This window comes from Rattus norvegicus, chromosome 11 (genome assembly GCF_021556685.1).
Source record: "Rattus norvegicus strain SHRSP/BbbUtx chromosome 11, alternate assembly SHRSP_T2T, whole genome shotgun sequence".
Taxonomy (NCBI): Eukaryota; Metazoa; Chordata; class Mammalia; order Rodentia; family Muridae; genus Rattus; species Rattus norvegicus.
The window spans coordinates 49,512,769-49,530,422 of record NC_141544.1 but is presented as its reverse complement, the minus strand read 5'-3'; the positions used below and the strand labels follow the sequence as shown (position 1 = coordinate 49,530,422).

The 17,654-nt window shown below is 46.3% G+C and overlaps 1 protein-coding gene across 7 annotated transcripts in view; it reads left to right on the top strand.

Moving 5' to 3' along the window:
• The window catches only part of Dscam (DS cell adhesion molecule), a 578,367-nt gene extending 566,170 nt beyond the window's left edge, over positions 1–12,197 (top strand). For 5 of the 7 annotated variants that reach the window (XM_087575369.1, XM_087575370.1, XM_087575373.1 and 2 more), the window contains 2 exons: positions 881–943; positions 6,261–12,197. In XM_087575369.1, the coding sequence (XP_087431495.1) occupies positions 881–943; positions 6,261–6,616 (419 nt within the window). In that variant the 3' untranslated portion in view covers positions 6,617–12,197. 7 annotated transcript variants of the gene reach the window in all.
• Positions 12,198–17,654: the final 5,457 nt, after the last annotated feature.

The following is a 17,654-nucleotide window of genomic DNA, read 5'->3' as shown; positions in this document are numbered from 1 at the left end:
ATGAGAACTCTATCAAGCCTGCATTCCTGCTCGGCTTGGGAAGGAGGCATTCTCTGGGTTAAGGAAACTTAGGGGGAAGCTAAACAGGCAGGCAGTGGGGTGAGCAGAGAAAAGGGGATGGAGGATAGAGAACAGAATGCAGTCAGATGTTCCTCTTCACCTAGGCATGGGTGTTTTCCCACGTTCCTGATCTTTCTGTAAATGACTAACACCACTTACCCCAAAGCCACGCTGCAGACTACAGCCTGTCTCTCTGCAGATAGCGCTTTGACTCTAAGGTTTGTGCAGCACCAGATCCCACACACGGGCTGCCCAGGGTGTGTGTACCTGCCAAAGGTAGCCTCCGGGTATACAACCCCTGGTAAACATGGCGTTCAGAGCAAAGGGCTCTTGCACTGCTGACTGCTGGTGCTTTGAAGTATGGGCAACACAGAGGCTCCTGGCTGACCAGAGTGGGGTCCATTTCCTCTGTGGAGCGAGAGGAGCTGCAGGAAGTCAGATCCAGTAATCCTTCCCTGCCAAGCTCTGGGTTGTCTTTGGGGCCAGATCAACAAGGTCTGCTTCTGCAGGGTGCACGCAAGGGGCTGCGGCTCGGGTTTGGCAAAGGAGGAAGGAGGGATGGCAGATGGCACCAGCACCAGCTTCAGCCGAGCCTCTCTGGGCTCCTAGCATTCGAAAGAACTTTCTGTAGCTTCTTTAACCCTTTCTCTTCCCTTGGTTGGTGGAGGCAGAAATGACCAATGGGAAAGAAGGGGGCGTGCCTGCTGACGGGGAGACCCTAAGCCCGGCACAGACAATAAGGAAAGGTATCAGTTTCCCAGGCTTGCTGTGACAAGTCAACACAAACTTGGGAGCTTAAAACAGATTTATTCTCTCGCAGTTCTAGAGACCAGAAGTTCAAAGTCAAGACACCAGCTGACACATGTTCCTCTGAGGGCTCTAGGTAAGAGCACATTCACGGCCAACCCCGGCTCTGCTGACTCCAGGTTACCCCTGGGCTTATGGCCGCACCACTCTGGCTCTGCTTCTATCCCCTCATGGCTCTCCCTCGTGTCTCTGTGCCACCCACGTTCCTCTGCCTGGCTCTTTAAGAGACACACATCACCGGATTTAAAGCCCATATTAAATCCAAACGTTCATTTCTCAGGTAACTAACTTCATCCCATCCGCAAAGGCCACTTCTCTGGACGAAGCCACACTCAGAGCCCTGGACCCATGTCCACAGGGGCTGCTAATCTGCTCTCTCATTTAGAGCTCCACCTCTAAACTCCTGCTCTGTGGTGAAACTTGCATGTGAACTACTTAACGGTTGCCTTGCCACAGCCCCCCATAGTGGATACAGCATTCCTATCTTAGGGACAGGGCAACCTAGCCCAGATCTACACGAGTCATGTTCGGAATGTCCCCCCAAGCTCCAGGATACACTTAGTCCACTGGAGTCAAGAATGAGTGTCTCCCATATGATACAGACAGGTAGGGGGCAGGACAGGAAGTATGTCAGAGTCCAGTAGTCACCCCCTACCCCGAATTCTTCTCCCATCTCCCAATCGGTATTTAACTAGTGTGTGGGCTTAGATTTCAATCGACATAAAATGCTGACCATAAACACAGCTCAGTGTTTCCTTGCCCGGGTGCTTCCTTCCCCATAAACACATGCATTATTAAGTATGTCCGTTTTATGCACTCACACAGCTGAAAGAGTCGCTCTGACCACTGATTAGAAAACACACTCTACATTTAAGGGGGCAGGGGGAGCCAATGAGATGGTAACTCCTGTTCCTGAAGAGATATTAGATGTCCGGAGCTGCTTTACAGACCTTCAAGGAGACCTGGCTCTGAAGATCTTTACAGTTAATCATGAAAGATCTGCATTTCTAATATTTTTTAACCTATATATAAAAAAAAAAAAACCCTTTTTAGGTTACTATACCGAAAGAGAGAACTCTGATGCTACGGGCAGAAATCTCAGGCACCAAGTTTTTAAAATATTTATTTACATAATCATTGTGTGTGCATAAGTGTGCATGTGTAGAAGTCAGACAACAACTTGTGGAAATCCTTTCTCTCCCTCTGCCACATGGGTCCTGGGAATCCTACGCAGACCTCCAGGCCAGGTGGCAAGTGCTTTTACCTGCTAAGCCATCTTGCCAGCACGGGACATTGTGTCCTCACTTCAAACACATTTGTCTCCATCTTCTCAATCCCAAAATAAGAGCAACCTGTAATCTGCTTGGGACTGAGACACTACAAGCTTGTTAGGGTCCGTGACTGCCTGGGACTCTGATGCAGAGTGAATGGGTGAAGACCAAGACCCAAGTATGTCACAGCACATTAGAAATATCCCAGGCACACAAGATAGAGTCAGATCTCAGAAGCAGTCACAGATCATCTTAACCTGGCCCTTCAAACAACCCCGAATAAACACCCAATCTTAAACACTGGGACACCGGGGTAAAAATAACCACACAATTGAATAAAAGAGTAAATCAGTACAATTTGCTCACTGGACTCCTGGAATAAACATTCACTTTTGGGGAACTAGATAGGTAAGATTTTACACATATCAAAATTGGTCCAGTGGCATGTGTTGATTCATAAAGCAAGCATCCCTCACATTGAGAAATAATCTTCCATCTACTTCTGTGCATGCGTAGGTTTGCGCGGTTCGTGCATGTGTGCATGCTATGCTTTCACTCTCCTCCCTATTCATTAAGGCAGGATGGCTAACTCGACCCCAGAGCTTGCCAGTATGGCCTAGTCCTGCCAGCCAGCTTGCTCCAAAGAGCCTGTCTCCATTGTAAAAGACTCTGGAATTACAGGCAAGCAGTCGCACCCACCCAGCCCCAATCTGGATGCTAGAGATCAAAACTCCAGTCTTCATGCTGACAAGTGTAACAAACACTTTTTCCACTGGACCGATTTCCTAGCCATCTGTCTCACTTCTAAATGGCATGTCTGTTAATGGTTTTCTATTTGTTCCTACATAACTAGTCCTTTGACAGAGAAAGCTGAAGAACAGATACATTACCATAATGAAGAAATGAATCTAAGACCATAAGGTTTCCTTTTTTTAAGTTAAATTCTTGTATTTTTACAAATTTTAGCAAATTCTATCCTTTCACTTAGTGTCTGCAGAGGTCACCTCTGTCTGAAGCAAGTACCCAAAACCCTGTTTGGAAGGAGAGTAAAACTGTGTCATTTCACTCCACCAGAGGGTCATGGTCAGTTTACTGAGTGTTGGGACTAGACTTCCACAGGACTCAGTCTTATGTGTGAAGTCAGTACTGAACACTGAACTCTGTTGAATTCCATGAGCCAAACTCAGGGAGCTTGGCCAGGGCATTCAGGTGACTGACACATGGTGGTTCTCAATGATTCCATGTAATTCCTCCTCATCTGTCTCTCCACAGTCCTTACAGGGAGGGCAAAGACAGCCTGAGGGAACCAATGAGGGAATGGAATCTTCACACGGCCAATACCATGCCGTTGTGACACTCAAAGGAATCATTTGGCAAATTTCCGAAGAACAGGGTCACTCTTTCTCACATTCTAGGGCAATCTTAAAGAGAATGGTTCGTTTTGAGGAGAGGAAATGGTCCTCTAAGGTGCTTTTCAGTGCTTGCCTTGGGTTTACCTCTCCCTAGAAGCCTTATGCCATGGACTATGGTCCCTAACATCCTGCTGACTATTCAGAGAGGAAAGCAGAGAACTTTCTGGGGTGCCCAGTTTAACCCTGCTATAGACAACCTGGATGGGGACCTTGAATTTACGGAAGATGAGGAGCCCCAGAAATGCTTTGAAGCAAAATAAGTGGGAACTTTTCAGCCATTTTAGTCAGAAAGGAGAAGCTGAACTGTGCTAGGGTTGTTACGAGAGAAGCCCAATTCCTCCAGATTCAACATGTCTGGTCAACCCACCCTCTAACCTGCCATCTTTTCCCTGTACAGCATTTCGTGATCAGTGGTTTGTGTTTGTTCAATTCTGTTAATGCAACAAAATACCAAAGGTGGGTTAAATTTATGAAGAAAATAAGTTGTTTTAACTCAGTGTTGAAGGCCTAACCCACAAAAAACACAATGCCGGCCCATGGTGGACAGTGGAAATGTGACCAAAAGGTCACCTCTTACCACAGGAAGACAGTTCAAGGCTCAGATCCCTGTATCTCTTCCAAGGTCCTAAGACCCCACACTAGACCTGAGGCCCAAGCCTCCAGTGTATGAACACATACATACCACAGCGCATTGTTTAATACACATCTACTATCCACCCTCTCTTCTGAGCTTAAAACCTAGAGGGAGTTGCACTGGACTCACCCTTCCCCTGCCCCAGTGCTGCATCCTTCATATCTCAGTGCTACTGTTCTCTTACATGCCATAGCTGCTCCCACCCCAAGAGCAGGCCATCCTGCCTCTCCCATCAACACATTCTCCTCAGCTGGAGAACCGCATACACCCATCATACTCTCTGACTTGAGCTGCTCACCTAGTGTGTGAGCCAAGACACTGAGTTCCTGAGGCCTCAAGATAGGCAGGTGACTCTCGTAGGGTCCTCTCAACCTGCTGCACACAGTCCTAGTCTAGATGGGCCTTGAATGGAGAAAAGTAAGATGCGTAGATAGGCTAGAGAGTGATCAATGTGTCTTCCAGGATAACAGAGGCTAAATGCCAAGGTGAGTCCAGCTCAAGCTACAGAGCATGGCTACCTTCAGAAGCTTACCCTAGTGCACTGTTTGCAGGGGTTTGTGGGATGGACTAATGACTCTACCCAAGGTCATGGAGATGGAGGAAAAAAAATCAAAAGATACTATTAAAATAGAGTAACCAGGAAAGGAAAGTGTCACAAAAAGACAGATTTTAATGTCTGAAAAAAAAATGCTGACAACATTAGGCAATGTTGGCCACACAGGAAAAAAATGGGGGTATTTAGGGTCTGAGAGGCCCTGAGGACTGGTCTTCCTGACCTGGATTTGCAGACTGCAGTCTCTTATACTCAGGGGGGGATGTCTATGTGCACGAAGCTTCTCAAGTTTGTACCTGGGACTCAGGAGATCACAGACAGGAGGATTTATTGATAGCAGATGGCACACCTGGAACTCCCAAACGAGGCTGAGGAGAGTTCTGTGTTGTGAGGCAAAGGAGATACAGTAGAGGAGAGTTAAGAGTGGCAGCCAGAGTCACAGAGGTAGCTGGGAGAGAAACCACAGAGCTGAGGCAGAAGAGTGCGGATAGCATCGAACATTGCCAGGGTTGAAGCAATGACAACTGGAGGCTGGGGGTGACCTCCAGGACAATGGCTCCTGAACTTGAAAGCTGCAGATGTCATGTCGGACAGTTCAGAGTCAAAGGGAAATGGACGGCAAGGCAGATGAGGCACAAGGGGTTTCCTGGGAAATTCTCCAGGGGATTAAGAGAGAAGACCAAGGTAAAGGAAGGAAGGGTGCAGGGACCATGATACAGATCTAGAGGAGCAGAAGGAGGTAGAGAGAAACAGAGACCTCAGTATTTACCTCAGAAGGTAACCAGGTAACAAGACATCGTGGAATAGAAGGGGACTGTGAGGAAAAGGCCACCAGGCTAGCCTTGCCTGTTACAGTAGAAGGATACCAGAGGAAAGGAAGCCTCCACAAGTGGGGGTGTCAGTGAAGGCTAGCATCAGGTACCCCCTTTCCCTAAAGCCAGTTCCCTTGATGAAGAAAGGAAGGTGTGGTCTAAGCTGTTCTGATCTCCACCACAGCATGGCCAAGACAGAGGGGGAGAAGGAGACAGAAGCCTTGGTGAGAAGCTGGGGGCTGGACCATTTTCACCTCCATCCATCATGTGCAGTGGCCCAAGGTCACGTGGCTCCATACATAGTCACACAGTCAAGAGTAGAGCCAGTTGTCCCTTTCTTCAGCATCTTTGGCTCTGCCCTCCAGCCCCTGGACCCCACACTTTCAGTCACATGTGGGGTTTGGTCTGAAAGTTCATATCCAGCAGACATGTTGCCTCTGGTGTACACTGATCTTCTGGCGCGGGTGTCCAGACCCTGTTAGCTTCATGCCTCAGGCTCTCCTACTGCAGAACTAGTATTCTGTGACCAATGGGAATGAAGCCTGAAGACTATGGCCCGTGCCTCTCTGAAGTGCACTCGAAGGAGGTGTCTTAAGAAATGTCGCAACTCAGGGCGGACTTTTTGTCTAAAGTCCCCACCGTAGGTTTCCAAGGTGATCTGCCCTCTTAGGCAAAGGAGGAAACCATCTAACTGTCTGTGTTTGTCTCCAGGCGACCTCATACACCTGCCTCCATACCTGCGAATGGACTTCTTGTTAAACCGGGGCGCACCAGGCACCAGCAGGGACCTGAGCTTAGGACAAGCGTGCTTGGAACCCCAGAAAAGTCGGACCCTGAAGCGCCCCACGGTCCTTGAGCCCACCCCTATGGAGGCTTCCTCCTCCACCTCTTCCACGAGAGAAGGACAGCAGTCGTGGCAACAAGGGGCCGTGGCCACCTTACCTCAGCGAGAGGGTGCAGAGCTGGGACAGGCAGCTAAAATGAGCAGCTCCCAAGAGTCGCTGCTGGACTCTCGGGGCCACTTGAAAGGAAACAATCCCTACGCAAAATCCTACACCTTGGTATAACACATGGCGCGGCTGGACAGCGGTTGTAAATACAATTTAAACGATCCAATCAAAGCTACCTTTTTTTTACGGAATTCCAATATTTATAATTAAAGAAAATTGCCAAAATATATTAAAAAAAAAGAAAGAAAATACTGAAACCACAGACAGCGCAAAGACTACTCTGCTTTTTTTCCGTCTGAGTGTGGGCTCCATCTGCCTGGGCATCTGAGTTTTGGGGAAAGAAGTCCAGTTTTATGATTTTCACAGGCTATAGCATTTTTACCGATTTTCTACAAAGTGCATGGGGACTCATTAAACCTTCTGAACAGAAGAAGTTCTAGCACACAAGAGTCAAAAAAGGAAATGGGGGGAACTAGCCTATTTGTGAATCGAGGAGGGACGTTGACGTGGGGGCAGGGGACAGCTTCCGTCACCTCGCACACCTTTCCTTCCCACTAGGGACCTGGCCCTCGGTTTGATTTTTCTGTTGTTAATTAGGATGAGTGCTGTCAGTGAGGGGGTGGGGGTGGGAACCCATTCAGTTTTCTTTTCTGTTTATCTTTTAATTTGACGAGACACTCTTTGCATTTTGTCTAAGCGAAATAAAAGAGAAAAGGTGGTCTGCCTTTATTTGCATGTCTGCTGAAACCTCCTATCCATTGCTCGGGCCTCCTTCCTGCTCATACTGGTGTCTGTGAACAAAATGGCTGGACCTGGTGCCCAATCTAGGAAAAAAGATGCTAAGTTCTGAAGAGCTCAGGTGCCGCTGGGAAGAGACAAGAAGATACAACATGAACTCCATGGACGGAAACCAAACCAAAGGCAGCCTGGTCTCTGTCCAGTGTTCTAAGCCCTTCACAGGACTCGGGTCCTTGTCAGCTGCAGGACCCGCTCTAACTCGTTAGGGTCAGCAGACCGTTTCCAAATCCAGCGCACTGATCTTTGTCAATAAAGTTTTATTGGAAGAAGTCCAAAGGCCCTACGCTCCATGTGCATTATCTGTGGTTGCTTTCATGCTGTGATGTCAAGTTGAGTGACAGTGTGTCACGCAAAGCCAGTATTCTCTGGCTCTCCGCAGGAGATGCTTGCACAACCCTGAAGTTGCTTTAGTCCTGACTTGTCTGAGAAAGGAATGGATGCTGTGTCCCACCTTCCCTGCCCTGCCCTGCCTCCACTGTGACCGACAGATTCACAGCAGACTATCTTCAGATGTGGTGCCTCCGATCCTCTCCTTGGCACCCAGAGAAAAATCTGGGTCTGTATATACCCAGTCTGTGTACAAGGGTGTTCCTCCAAATCCCAGGTTTTTATTTTCCTTTCTCTGTGTCTAAATGCACTGTCATGGGGCTCACTCAAACATAGAGCCTACCAACAAACAGGAGGTACCATGTTCTACATCCCTTGGCTCTTCCACAGTGTGCCTTAGAAATAACCTGCCATCCTCTAAGGCAGAAAAACCCCATTCCAGACACCTTCCCTAAGAGGGAAGGAGAACCAGGCCTGTTGCTTTAGTTTTGGCACTGACTGGAAAAAAACTGAGCCCACTTCCATAGCTCTCCGCTTCTGATTAACGACACACACAAGTACCTCTTAAGACCTTCCCTACGTGTCCCCATGAAGGCCACCAGCCAGAACCCTGGTGTAGTCATTACTATCTAGAACTCACTTACAGCACTCCATCCCCCACTTCCTGCCTCTCTTTTTCATCCTTCCCTCCTCCTATCGTCCAGACAGACTTTATACCTCCTGAGCTTCAGATGCACAGAGCACAGGAAGGGCCAGTACAAGACTGCGTCACAGCCTCGAAACGGCTCTGACCTTAGGGTTATGTGACAGTGAGGTGTGTGTTGCCTGCCATGGTTTCAGAGCACAGTTTATTCTTGACGTCCTCATGGATGCAGAAGGATCAAGTTGCAACTTTCTAGAGACAGAAAAACCGTAGCATTCACGGGTCTGAAAGTTGTAGAGCTCCCACACTTGGAAGTTTATTCTTTTTCAGTTTTTTTTTCTCCCAAGATGTACAAAACAATAAAAGATTTGATGTGTTTGCCTCTGCAATGGATTGCTTGCAAGGTTTCTGCCTTAAAAATGCCCATTAAAGTGAGTTCCACATGCAAGCACTGTATCAACCCACCCCCACCCCAACCCCCCGCGCCTCAAGTAGGGTCTGACACTGTCTAAAAAGGGATTGTAGAGCTGTGAATTAAAAGACCATCACTACAACAATATCAGTGAGTTTTCCTCTGTACCCTCCTGTCTCTATTCTGGTTTGTTCGGGGGAGGTGAATGGATTATCTGTGTCCCCACATAGGACTGAGAAAAGAAAAGTACAGTTCCATCCTGGAAAGTTTTACTTTCCTTTTCTAAAGAGTTCGTCCCAGGGATTACTCCAGTTCTCAGACCAACAAAATTTCTCTTAGATTGACTCAGATTACTTCTTTAGCTGCTGCCTAACAGTTTGGGGGTAAATAGGGAAGAATTAGTGGCTCCGTAGGACTGGGTATTCTTTAATCCATCCAAATAGCCCCTCTATAACATAAGCAAGTAGAGGTACTTATGAACCTCATGGTGTTCTCTACCTCTGCAGTCTCCAGATCCTGGGGCTTAGCACCCATGTCTACCTGATGCTTTTCTTATAGTCATGTCCACGCAAGGCTAAGAAAAGAGGATGGAAGATCTGAACAGTGAAATAGCACGATGCTGGTCCCACGCAAGGCCGGCAAACTCTGAGGCCACCCTCTTAGATTGCTGAGAAGGCTCTTGAAACAAGCAAACGACTTCTCTCTTAAGGTCTTTCTGACCTGGTGCTATGATATATGAGCAACTGGATTCCATTTTAAAACAACCAGGACAGCATCCTGGGATGGAGAAGCCAGGCACTAGTTTGCCATACTCTAGTTTTAGAAAGGTCTAAAGGAATTGAACAGTGGGCCAAAACCGGAAAATCTTAGTTTAACTTTCTAAAGAATATGATCCAGAGGTGATTGTGGCTCTTAGATAAACACACTAATACTCAGGGCTCCAGGGACTACACAGCTCCTCTTCTCGATTATTGGTCCAAAGTGACCAGCAAAGCATGAGGCAAATGAAATGGAGGGAAAGGTTTCCCCTATTTTTCTCATAAATCAAGTAGTTGCCGCATTTAACAAGGGCTTAAATCAAGAAGGAATACAAAAGACTATTTTTGTCAAAATGCTGAAGGAGAAGCCACGAGATGATCAAGATGGTAGCTATAGATATAGGACCCTACTGACTGAAAGCAGGGTGGGTCACAGCTGATAGGATCATCCCAGGTTCATCAAGCAGGAGCTGGGATTATGTGCTAGAAGGCATACCTCAGTACCCTGTCCCATGGGCACCCAACAGTCAGGAATGTCTTCCCAGTAGGGGCTTTGGGTAACACTTATTGTTCAATGAAGTTTGCATAGAAAGTGACCTTGAAAGACAGGGTCAAGTGTGTCCTTGATTAGTGAGGGTGGGTTTTCCTGTAAATAATGAAAACAACTTCTCCCTCTGAGACCAAGCCCTGGCAGGGTCTCCAGATGCCCCATTCAGACTTAGCACTGCCTAGATAGTAGACAAAGTCTGAGTTCATCCCTTCACTGGTCTCCGAGATCCAGGAGGTCAGGGAGCATCCCCTACTTTCCAAATTCAGTCCCAGCTTACCTTCTCCACTGGACCCCTGGTGGCCCCATGTCACACCACAGTGTCCCAGTATCCCCGTCTACACATGCTTGTTATATCTTCTGACTCACTGTGCAATCTGTTACCTAAGATGTTATCAGTTCTCCTGCCTAAGCATATATGCTCCATTAGGAGAAAGATTTGTCTTCATTGCTTTTGTCCTCACTTTCTAGAAGGGAGTGTAGCAAGCACCCTAAATCCAGAGAGGCTCAGCTATAACATGAGCTCTCTGTCCACAGAGCATCACACAGACTGCTTGGCAAACTGGCAGCCCCAGCTCCTGCACCGTGCACCCTGTAGAGACAAGATGCAGCTCAGACCTACAAGGGACCTATCCATAAGTGTTTTGACTTTGGAGAAATTGTTAGTCAGTTTTGTTGTTGTTGTTGCCTTGGTTGTTCCCTCTCTCTTTTCGAACTCTAACTTCCAGTCAGAGCAAATTCTAAAACTTGGGGAAAGCGACTTTGAGCACCTGGCAGGGCGCTTGCTTCATCTCCCCAAGCAAAGCCTGCGAGCCTTTGTATCCTGGAGACTTCAAACAAACTGTAAGAAAGATGTGTTTTTCAGTCCTAGCTCTGTGTCCCTTGAGAGGATAGGATTCTGTCTCAAGGAGACAGCCCTTTTGTGGAGGAAAACTTGTGTATGGGGCACACAATTATGTGTGCATCAGTGGCTGGGCAGTGCTTAGGAGGGTCACTGGGCACAGCAGGGCCTGGATCCATTTGGTACCACAGAATCAAGACAGAGTCTCTAAGCACAGTATGTAAAGAAACTGGGTTGTACTTCCAGAATTGAATTATGCCGAGGGTCCCCTAGTGCTAACCTCTGTAAGAGGACCCACTCCTAAATACAAAATTAAACAAGTCTTCTGAAGTAACACTTCTTGAGTGGAATAACAATGGCTCTACATTGCGACCCAGGATTCAATGCCAGGCAGATGGAAGTCTGGCCTTACCTTACCTTGAGAAGGTCTAGTTCATACAGCCACCAACAAACTCAATCCAACCAAGCAGGTATGCATGCCTTCCACCACCACAGCCCTCCAACTATCCTCCATGTTGAGATGTCAGTGTGTTAAGCCAGCACTGACTGGACATGGGATAGGACAGCATCCCTTTCTGCTGGAACTAACCCCTCCAGTTGGTTCTCTGTGAGGCTCTTCCATGTCTCTTGGATTAGAGCACAGCACTTCACATGTGTAACAAGAGCTGACACTCAACGTCAAGGTGCTGATATTCTCAGTGAGAAGACACAGAGCTATGCTGTGAACTGAGAATCACGACAGCGCTTCCGTAAAGGCTTCTCAGAGCATTAGATTAGGGAACTTCACCACTGCTATGTCGCTCACTGTCCATGCTCATCAGAGACCTTTCTGGAGCTTTGTCTCTGCTTGCCTGCCTCTCGTGCCCACTCTTCAGAACACGGCAGTTGCATGGAGACTTTGAGCTTTCACAAGGTCCACCACATCACAGTAAAAGAGACCTGGTACACTTCTGGATACCCGGCTTTGACACCAGCACCAACTCTTCCAGAAGCTCATCATGGGATCTCAAGCAAAGTCAACCACTGGCTGTGGACACCTGTGCACAGGTGGCTAGACCAGATCTTCAAATTCTGCTGACTCCCAGGGCATTGGATCTCCTCAGTATCTATCTCCCACAGCGGATATGTGAAAGTCGTCACAGGGGCAATACTACTCCTCATTTGTTCTGTTTTTCTGTGGTTTGGAGTTCTTTTTTGTACTCCTTCTTACACTCTTCACAAGCAGCAGTACAAGCAGGCAAATGCTTTTAGGGTTCATTGTGAAATGAGGATGGGGTGCAGGAGAATTGTGGGATGTAAAATGGTAGTCTAAATGTCCATGAGCCTGGTGTAGAAAGCAGATTTTAATCTTTTTAATAAACTTGTAAACTCAGCTTGTCATCACGTTCATTTGTTTGCTGGAGACAGTGTAGACCCAGGCTGGCCTCAAACTTTTAGCAAACCCTTCTGCCTCAGCCTCTGGAATACTCAGATTATAGGTGCAAGTCACCAAACCCAACTTCCATGTTTGTTCTTTATTGGGGAGGGGACAGAAAGAAATAACAACAGCTTTGGCTTGCAAGCTAAAAGCTCTAGAGTCTATACTATGGGTTGCATGAAATCTCACATGCTGGTGCTGTGGCCACCTTCCCCAGGGCCTTGTAAATAAAGGCTGCTCTTTAGTCAGGGCTCTACTCAAACATTACCTTATCAGTTCTTGCTGGCCCTGTATGTGATCGTCAGTAGAAGAGATTGAAGTTCTTGCTGGCATAGTAAAAAGACACACGGTCTGTCCAGGACGGTGATGTCCCTGTTACTCCCTCAGTCCATGGCCCCTGTCAACAATTATTAATTCTCCAGTCTTGTTTAGTCTACTGAAACCTCTTTCTGAACCCCAGACACCTGTTCACATTCAGTATTTCCTAGTGACCAACACTAATGTTTGCTTTCTTATTCTAAATACTTTGTATATTTTAGGTCATATAATACATATAACATATAATATATACTATAGTATATTACATAACTATATAAATATTTCGCATATTATATAATATACAGTATATAACATATTACATATACTATAATATATTAATGTATAACATAGAGGAGATTTGATTTATTAGAGTGTCTTCCAGGATGTGGTCTGGTTAGTCCAACAGTGTTTATCTCCTAAGAGAAAGGCCATGAATCCAATAATTGTTCAGGTCATGAGCTGGGATGTCTAGGAGGCTCCAGTCTAGTGCTGTAGGATTTCTAGAGAGCTGCTGGTCTCGGTCTATCCTGGAATCCTGAGAAAGTGTATTCTAATAGCAGAGAAGGGATGGATGCCTCAGCAACAGGAGAGATGAACCTGCTGGCAAACAGGCAAAAAGCTTCGTTCTTCCGTGTCCTTTACGTGGGTTGCCACCAGAAGATGTGACTCAGATAGAAGGTAGATCTTCTTACCTCAAATGACCCAATCAAGAAAACCCCTTGGGTTTTGGTTGATTCCACAACTTGACAACCAACATTAGCCATCATTCGGCCATCATCCCTCATGTTTCAGTACCCAGATCCTCAAGCCCCATCTTACTTTTCCCAGTTTCTGCATACTTTTCCTCTGGCGTCACATCTACAGCTTCCTCTGGTAGACTATATGTCCTTATATATACATTCCTAAAATGCCTAAGAGCTAACATATCCCTGGAGAGATCATAGCCAATAACTGACATGTACAGGAACAAACATAGAAGCCCATCCCCTTTGCCTCAAGGTAGAGCAAAACCCAGGACTCTTTTTCAGGAGCCACCTGAAGTCATACACTTTTCAGACACTGTGCCTTTACTGAAGCCTTTGAACCGATCTCACCCTCCAGCTTTCTGCTGCACATTAGTAGTGCACACCTCACGCTGCATATCTGGAGAATTCTATATAAAGCAAATTCTTCATTGTATTCACCCTTGCAACCAACCTAGTGCCCAGAATGTGCCACATGTCCAATAAATATTGACAAGGAGCAAATCAGTAGTGGAATAGATGAGTAAGAAAGTATAGGTAGCCTCACAAAGGTCGATACCTCATTTCTTCTTTCTCCTCAGGTGCGATTTATTCAGAGAGATGTCTGAGATTCTCAATGCATGATGCAAATAAATCTTCACTAAGTGTAAGGAAGACATAGGGTCATCTCCTCTTTAAACCACAATCTCAGCTGTGTTTTAAAAATGGACTTGGAAAACTGCTCCAGTTACCCACAATGCCACGGGAAACACTAGAGAGGCCACTTGACTCTACAACCCAACAGTCAGGTGGAAACATTGCCCTGGGTTCAGATCATAGAGAAGGGGAACTGTCCTGTGCTGTCAAAGCAGACACTCAGCAAAGGGTTGTTTCTTTTTATCTCTGTGGTTGGGTTTGAGGGAAAGTAAACCAGAAAACAGCTTTGAAACACAAAGAAGGGCAGTCATTTGATTTCTTCGGCAGGGCTGGAATCAGCCAGGAAGCATCTGTTTTTAGCACTGTCTTTGATGACAAAAATCCATTTGGGGCTTACAACCTAATGAGGATTCACACTTGGGCGCTCAGAAAACGGGCTTTGAAAGACAGATCACAGTATTTATAGGCTGCCGCACCTGCAGAACCTTTAAGGCATTTCCAGAAACTCAAGTCTGACTTCCCCTTAAGGCCCTATTGTGCTGTTTGTCTTTGTTACTAGTCTGTGCTCCCAGCTCCCTGCTAAGCAGAGCCCACTGGCACCTGAAGCAAGGGCTTGTTGGTGAGAGCTGAGTTGTCTGAGCACAGCATTTCCAAAATGAGGGAGAAGTGGGAAAAGACATCTCATACAAAGCTGAAGTAAGCTAGTTTATGGCTCAAAATGAGAAGCTTAAGAACATGGTCTTCTTTCTCTTTTTGTCACCATTGCTTTCCAATGATTTGATTTTATTAGTACACACTCATCATACATATTACATATGGTGAGTTTCATTGGAACATTCTCATGCATGTGTATGATGTGTTTTGACCCTACTCATCCCATCACCCTCTCTTGCCCCCACTGACTTCCTGGCTAGTTCCCCTCCTACTTTGGTGTGACCTCATAAACTTAGGGTCAGGGCTGCGGGCAGGCTCACAGGTGAAGGGATATTGGCAGGAACATGGTCAACTCACCAGAGACTACGTACACCACTGAAGAAAATGCTTCTTCCTTCCCCAGCAACTTAGTTCCTCAGAGAGAGGTGGGGCTTCAGGAATCCCTCACTGCTCCCCACTCTCTGTGGAAAGCACCCTGAAGTGCTCTTGCATACCAAAGGAGGGGCTTTCTGTCTATAGACTTAATGAAGCAGCCCAAGCAGAGACTCTTTGCTTCTCTCTAGTCATCTCAAAGTCTCTTATGTTGACTTGGAGATATGCACCAGCCCTTTGGGAAATTTAACACAGTATATGCTGAGAACAGAAGGATCTACAGACTGGATCCAGACAGTCTGAAGTATGGATAAGCACATGATCTTGGGCTAAGTGTCTCTCACATTCCAATGTTCTCATCCATAAAGCACAGGAAATGTCTGTGTCCTTGATCCTTTTCCCATTTCTGCAACTTAAAGGAGAAAAGGGTCTATTTTCAGCTCAGTTTTAGGATCCCATTCATCAGGGAGGGGAATGCACGACTACAGGAGTCAGAAGCAGCTGGCTGTGTTACATCCACAGTCCAGAAACAAAGAAATGAATACTTGTGCTGAACCCCCTTTACCCTGGTAATAGAGTTTAGGATACCAGCCCAGGGAATGGTGCCACCCACAGCAGGCAGGGCTTCCCATCCAGTTTTTCACATGCACATCCAGAGGCCCATCTCCAGTGTGATTTTAGATCTATTCCTCCAAATTGATAAATGAGATCACAAGCTGTAATTCCTTTGAGGCCCTTTGTAAGCGCAGAATGAGTTAATACACCTAAAGGGCTCGGAATAGTACCTGGCACTAAATAAACTCTTGATAAATGTGAACAGTTATGATTTTTAACTCACACATATTCAGTAGCACCTGCCGATGGAGAATGTCCCAACAAACCTCCTACTCAGACACCCCAGCACTGCTTCAACATTTGGGCTGAACAGGGTCATTTTGTTATATTTGGACATAGAAGCATAAGGCAAACACTCCCACAGGACTTTGGGTTGGGCGAATGCCCATGAAAACCAAATTTAATTTCTAATGCAGTGACTCATGTGTATGCTGAACCACGTGCTCCTGTGGCTTATCATATACATCTATTCCCATCTGACATCACGTCTCCTGCTTCTTCTGGATAGTTCAGAACATAAAGTGAAGGATACTGGCATACCCTGAGGAGGAGGAGGAAGGAGAGGAAGAGGAGGGAGAAGATGGAGGAGACAAAGAAGGAAACAAATTACTAAGAATCTGTACCTCAAAAGTATAAATGACAGCATCTGTAGCTTAAACTTTCCCCAAAAATCTATTGTTTGCACTGTGAAAGAAACATGTTGAATATGCTAAGTCATCACTAACTCTGAGTAGCTGCATGTCTCATTTATCTATCTACCTACCTATCATCTATCTACCTACCTATCAATCATCATCTACCTATGTATTTATTTGACTTTAGAAAGTATTGAAACAGGTTCTTATTTCTAAAATGTTACATGTTTTTGAAATAAACAAATTGCTTTGAAACCTTTGTTAAATAAAGGAAACATCCCATCTGAGCCCAGAGGGTCCATATGACCACTATGCTACGTTAATCAGGAAACCTGATCCACCTTGATTCAAGACCCGAGATGGCCTCTGGATATCTCCAGCTTAACATTCCCCCTCTTCATGGCTGCTCTGCACTCACCCCCCATCTGAGGAAGTTTCCTTTGTCCTTACCCTAGCTCACAGGATTTCCAAACCTCTCTCTACTTTACTCTTGCCTCTATAGGGTGTGCACTCTGGTAGGGACCAGAATGGGGGTGGTTGACACTCCTCAGTGTCTGAGGCCTGCTTCATTAGTTCCCTCCTTAATGCCTTGCTTCTTGAATTCCTATTTTCTCTTTTGAGCTCTTGGAAACCTACCCCTGAGTCACAGTCTGTTTCCACTCCATCCTCAAATCCTTATGTCACACACTGTGCTCTGCCTTCTGCAGAAGCACTCAAATCCTTTTGTCTCTCGACAAAATCTAGTTCTTATCAGCTACAAATCCTCCGGCTCTTAGCCTGTTATCTTTACAGTGCGCTCCAAGAGCCTGTTTTGAAACTCAAAAGTCAAGGATCTAACCTCTCTTCTAGACATTACATCTCCTCTGAGAGCTGAGACAATTATAGCTGCCTAGAAGCTGGTAGAAAGGCAGGGGACAGAGGGACAGAAACAGCAAGTTGATTCTTTGCCATGAGGTCCCCACAAAAGATACACTGGAGTCCTTAACTGCAGTGCCTGGAGATGTGACATTCTGCAGAAATAGGCTCTTTGAGGACCAAAATTAAGATGAGGTCATATTTTACCAGCAAGGGTCCTAACTCAATAAACATAGGCACTTTATAAAAAGGTGGAAACACTGCCATAGACACACAGGGAGGTTGATTGTGTAGTGAAGAACATGGAGGCAGAAGTGATACATCTACAAGTTGAAGAAACCCAAGGACTAGTGGCCACACATACCCTAGGAAAAGGCAGAGGCCAGTGATTTCCCCATGGCCTTACCCAGGTCTCAATTTAGACTTCTGACCTCCAGCTGCTTTAAGTACCACACTTGGTATAACTTGACCTGGCAGCTACCCTAGGGACCTAATATAAAGCTCCAAGAGCACTTTGTGCTGCCCTGTGGTGGCACCCCCACCTTTCTTCTCCCACCAGACTCCTAGATATAACTATTGACGCA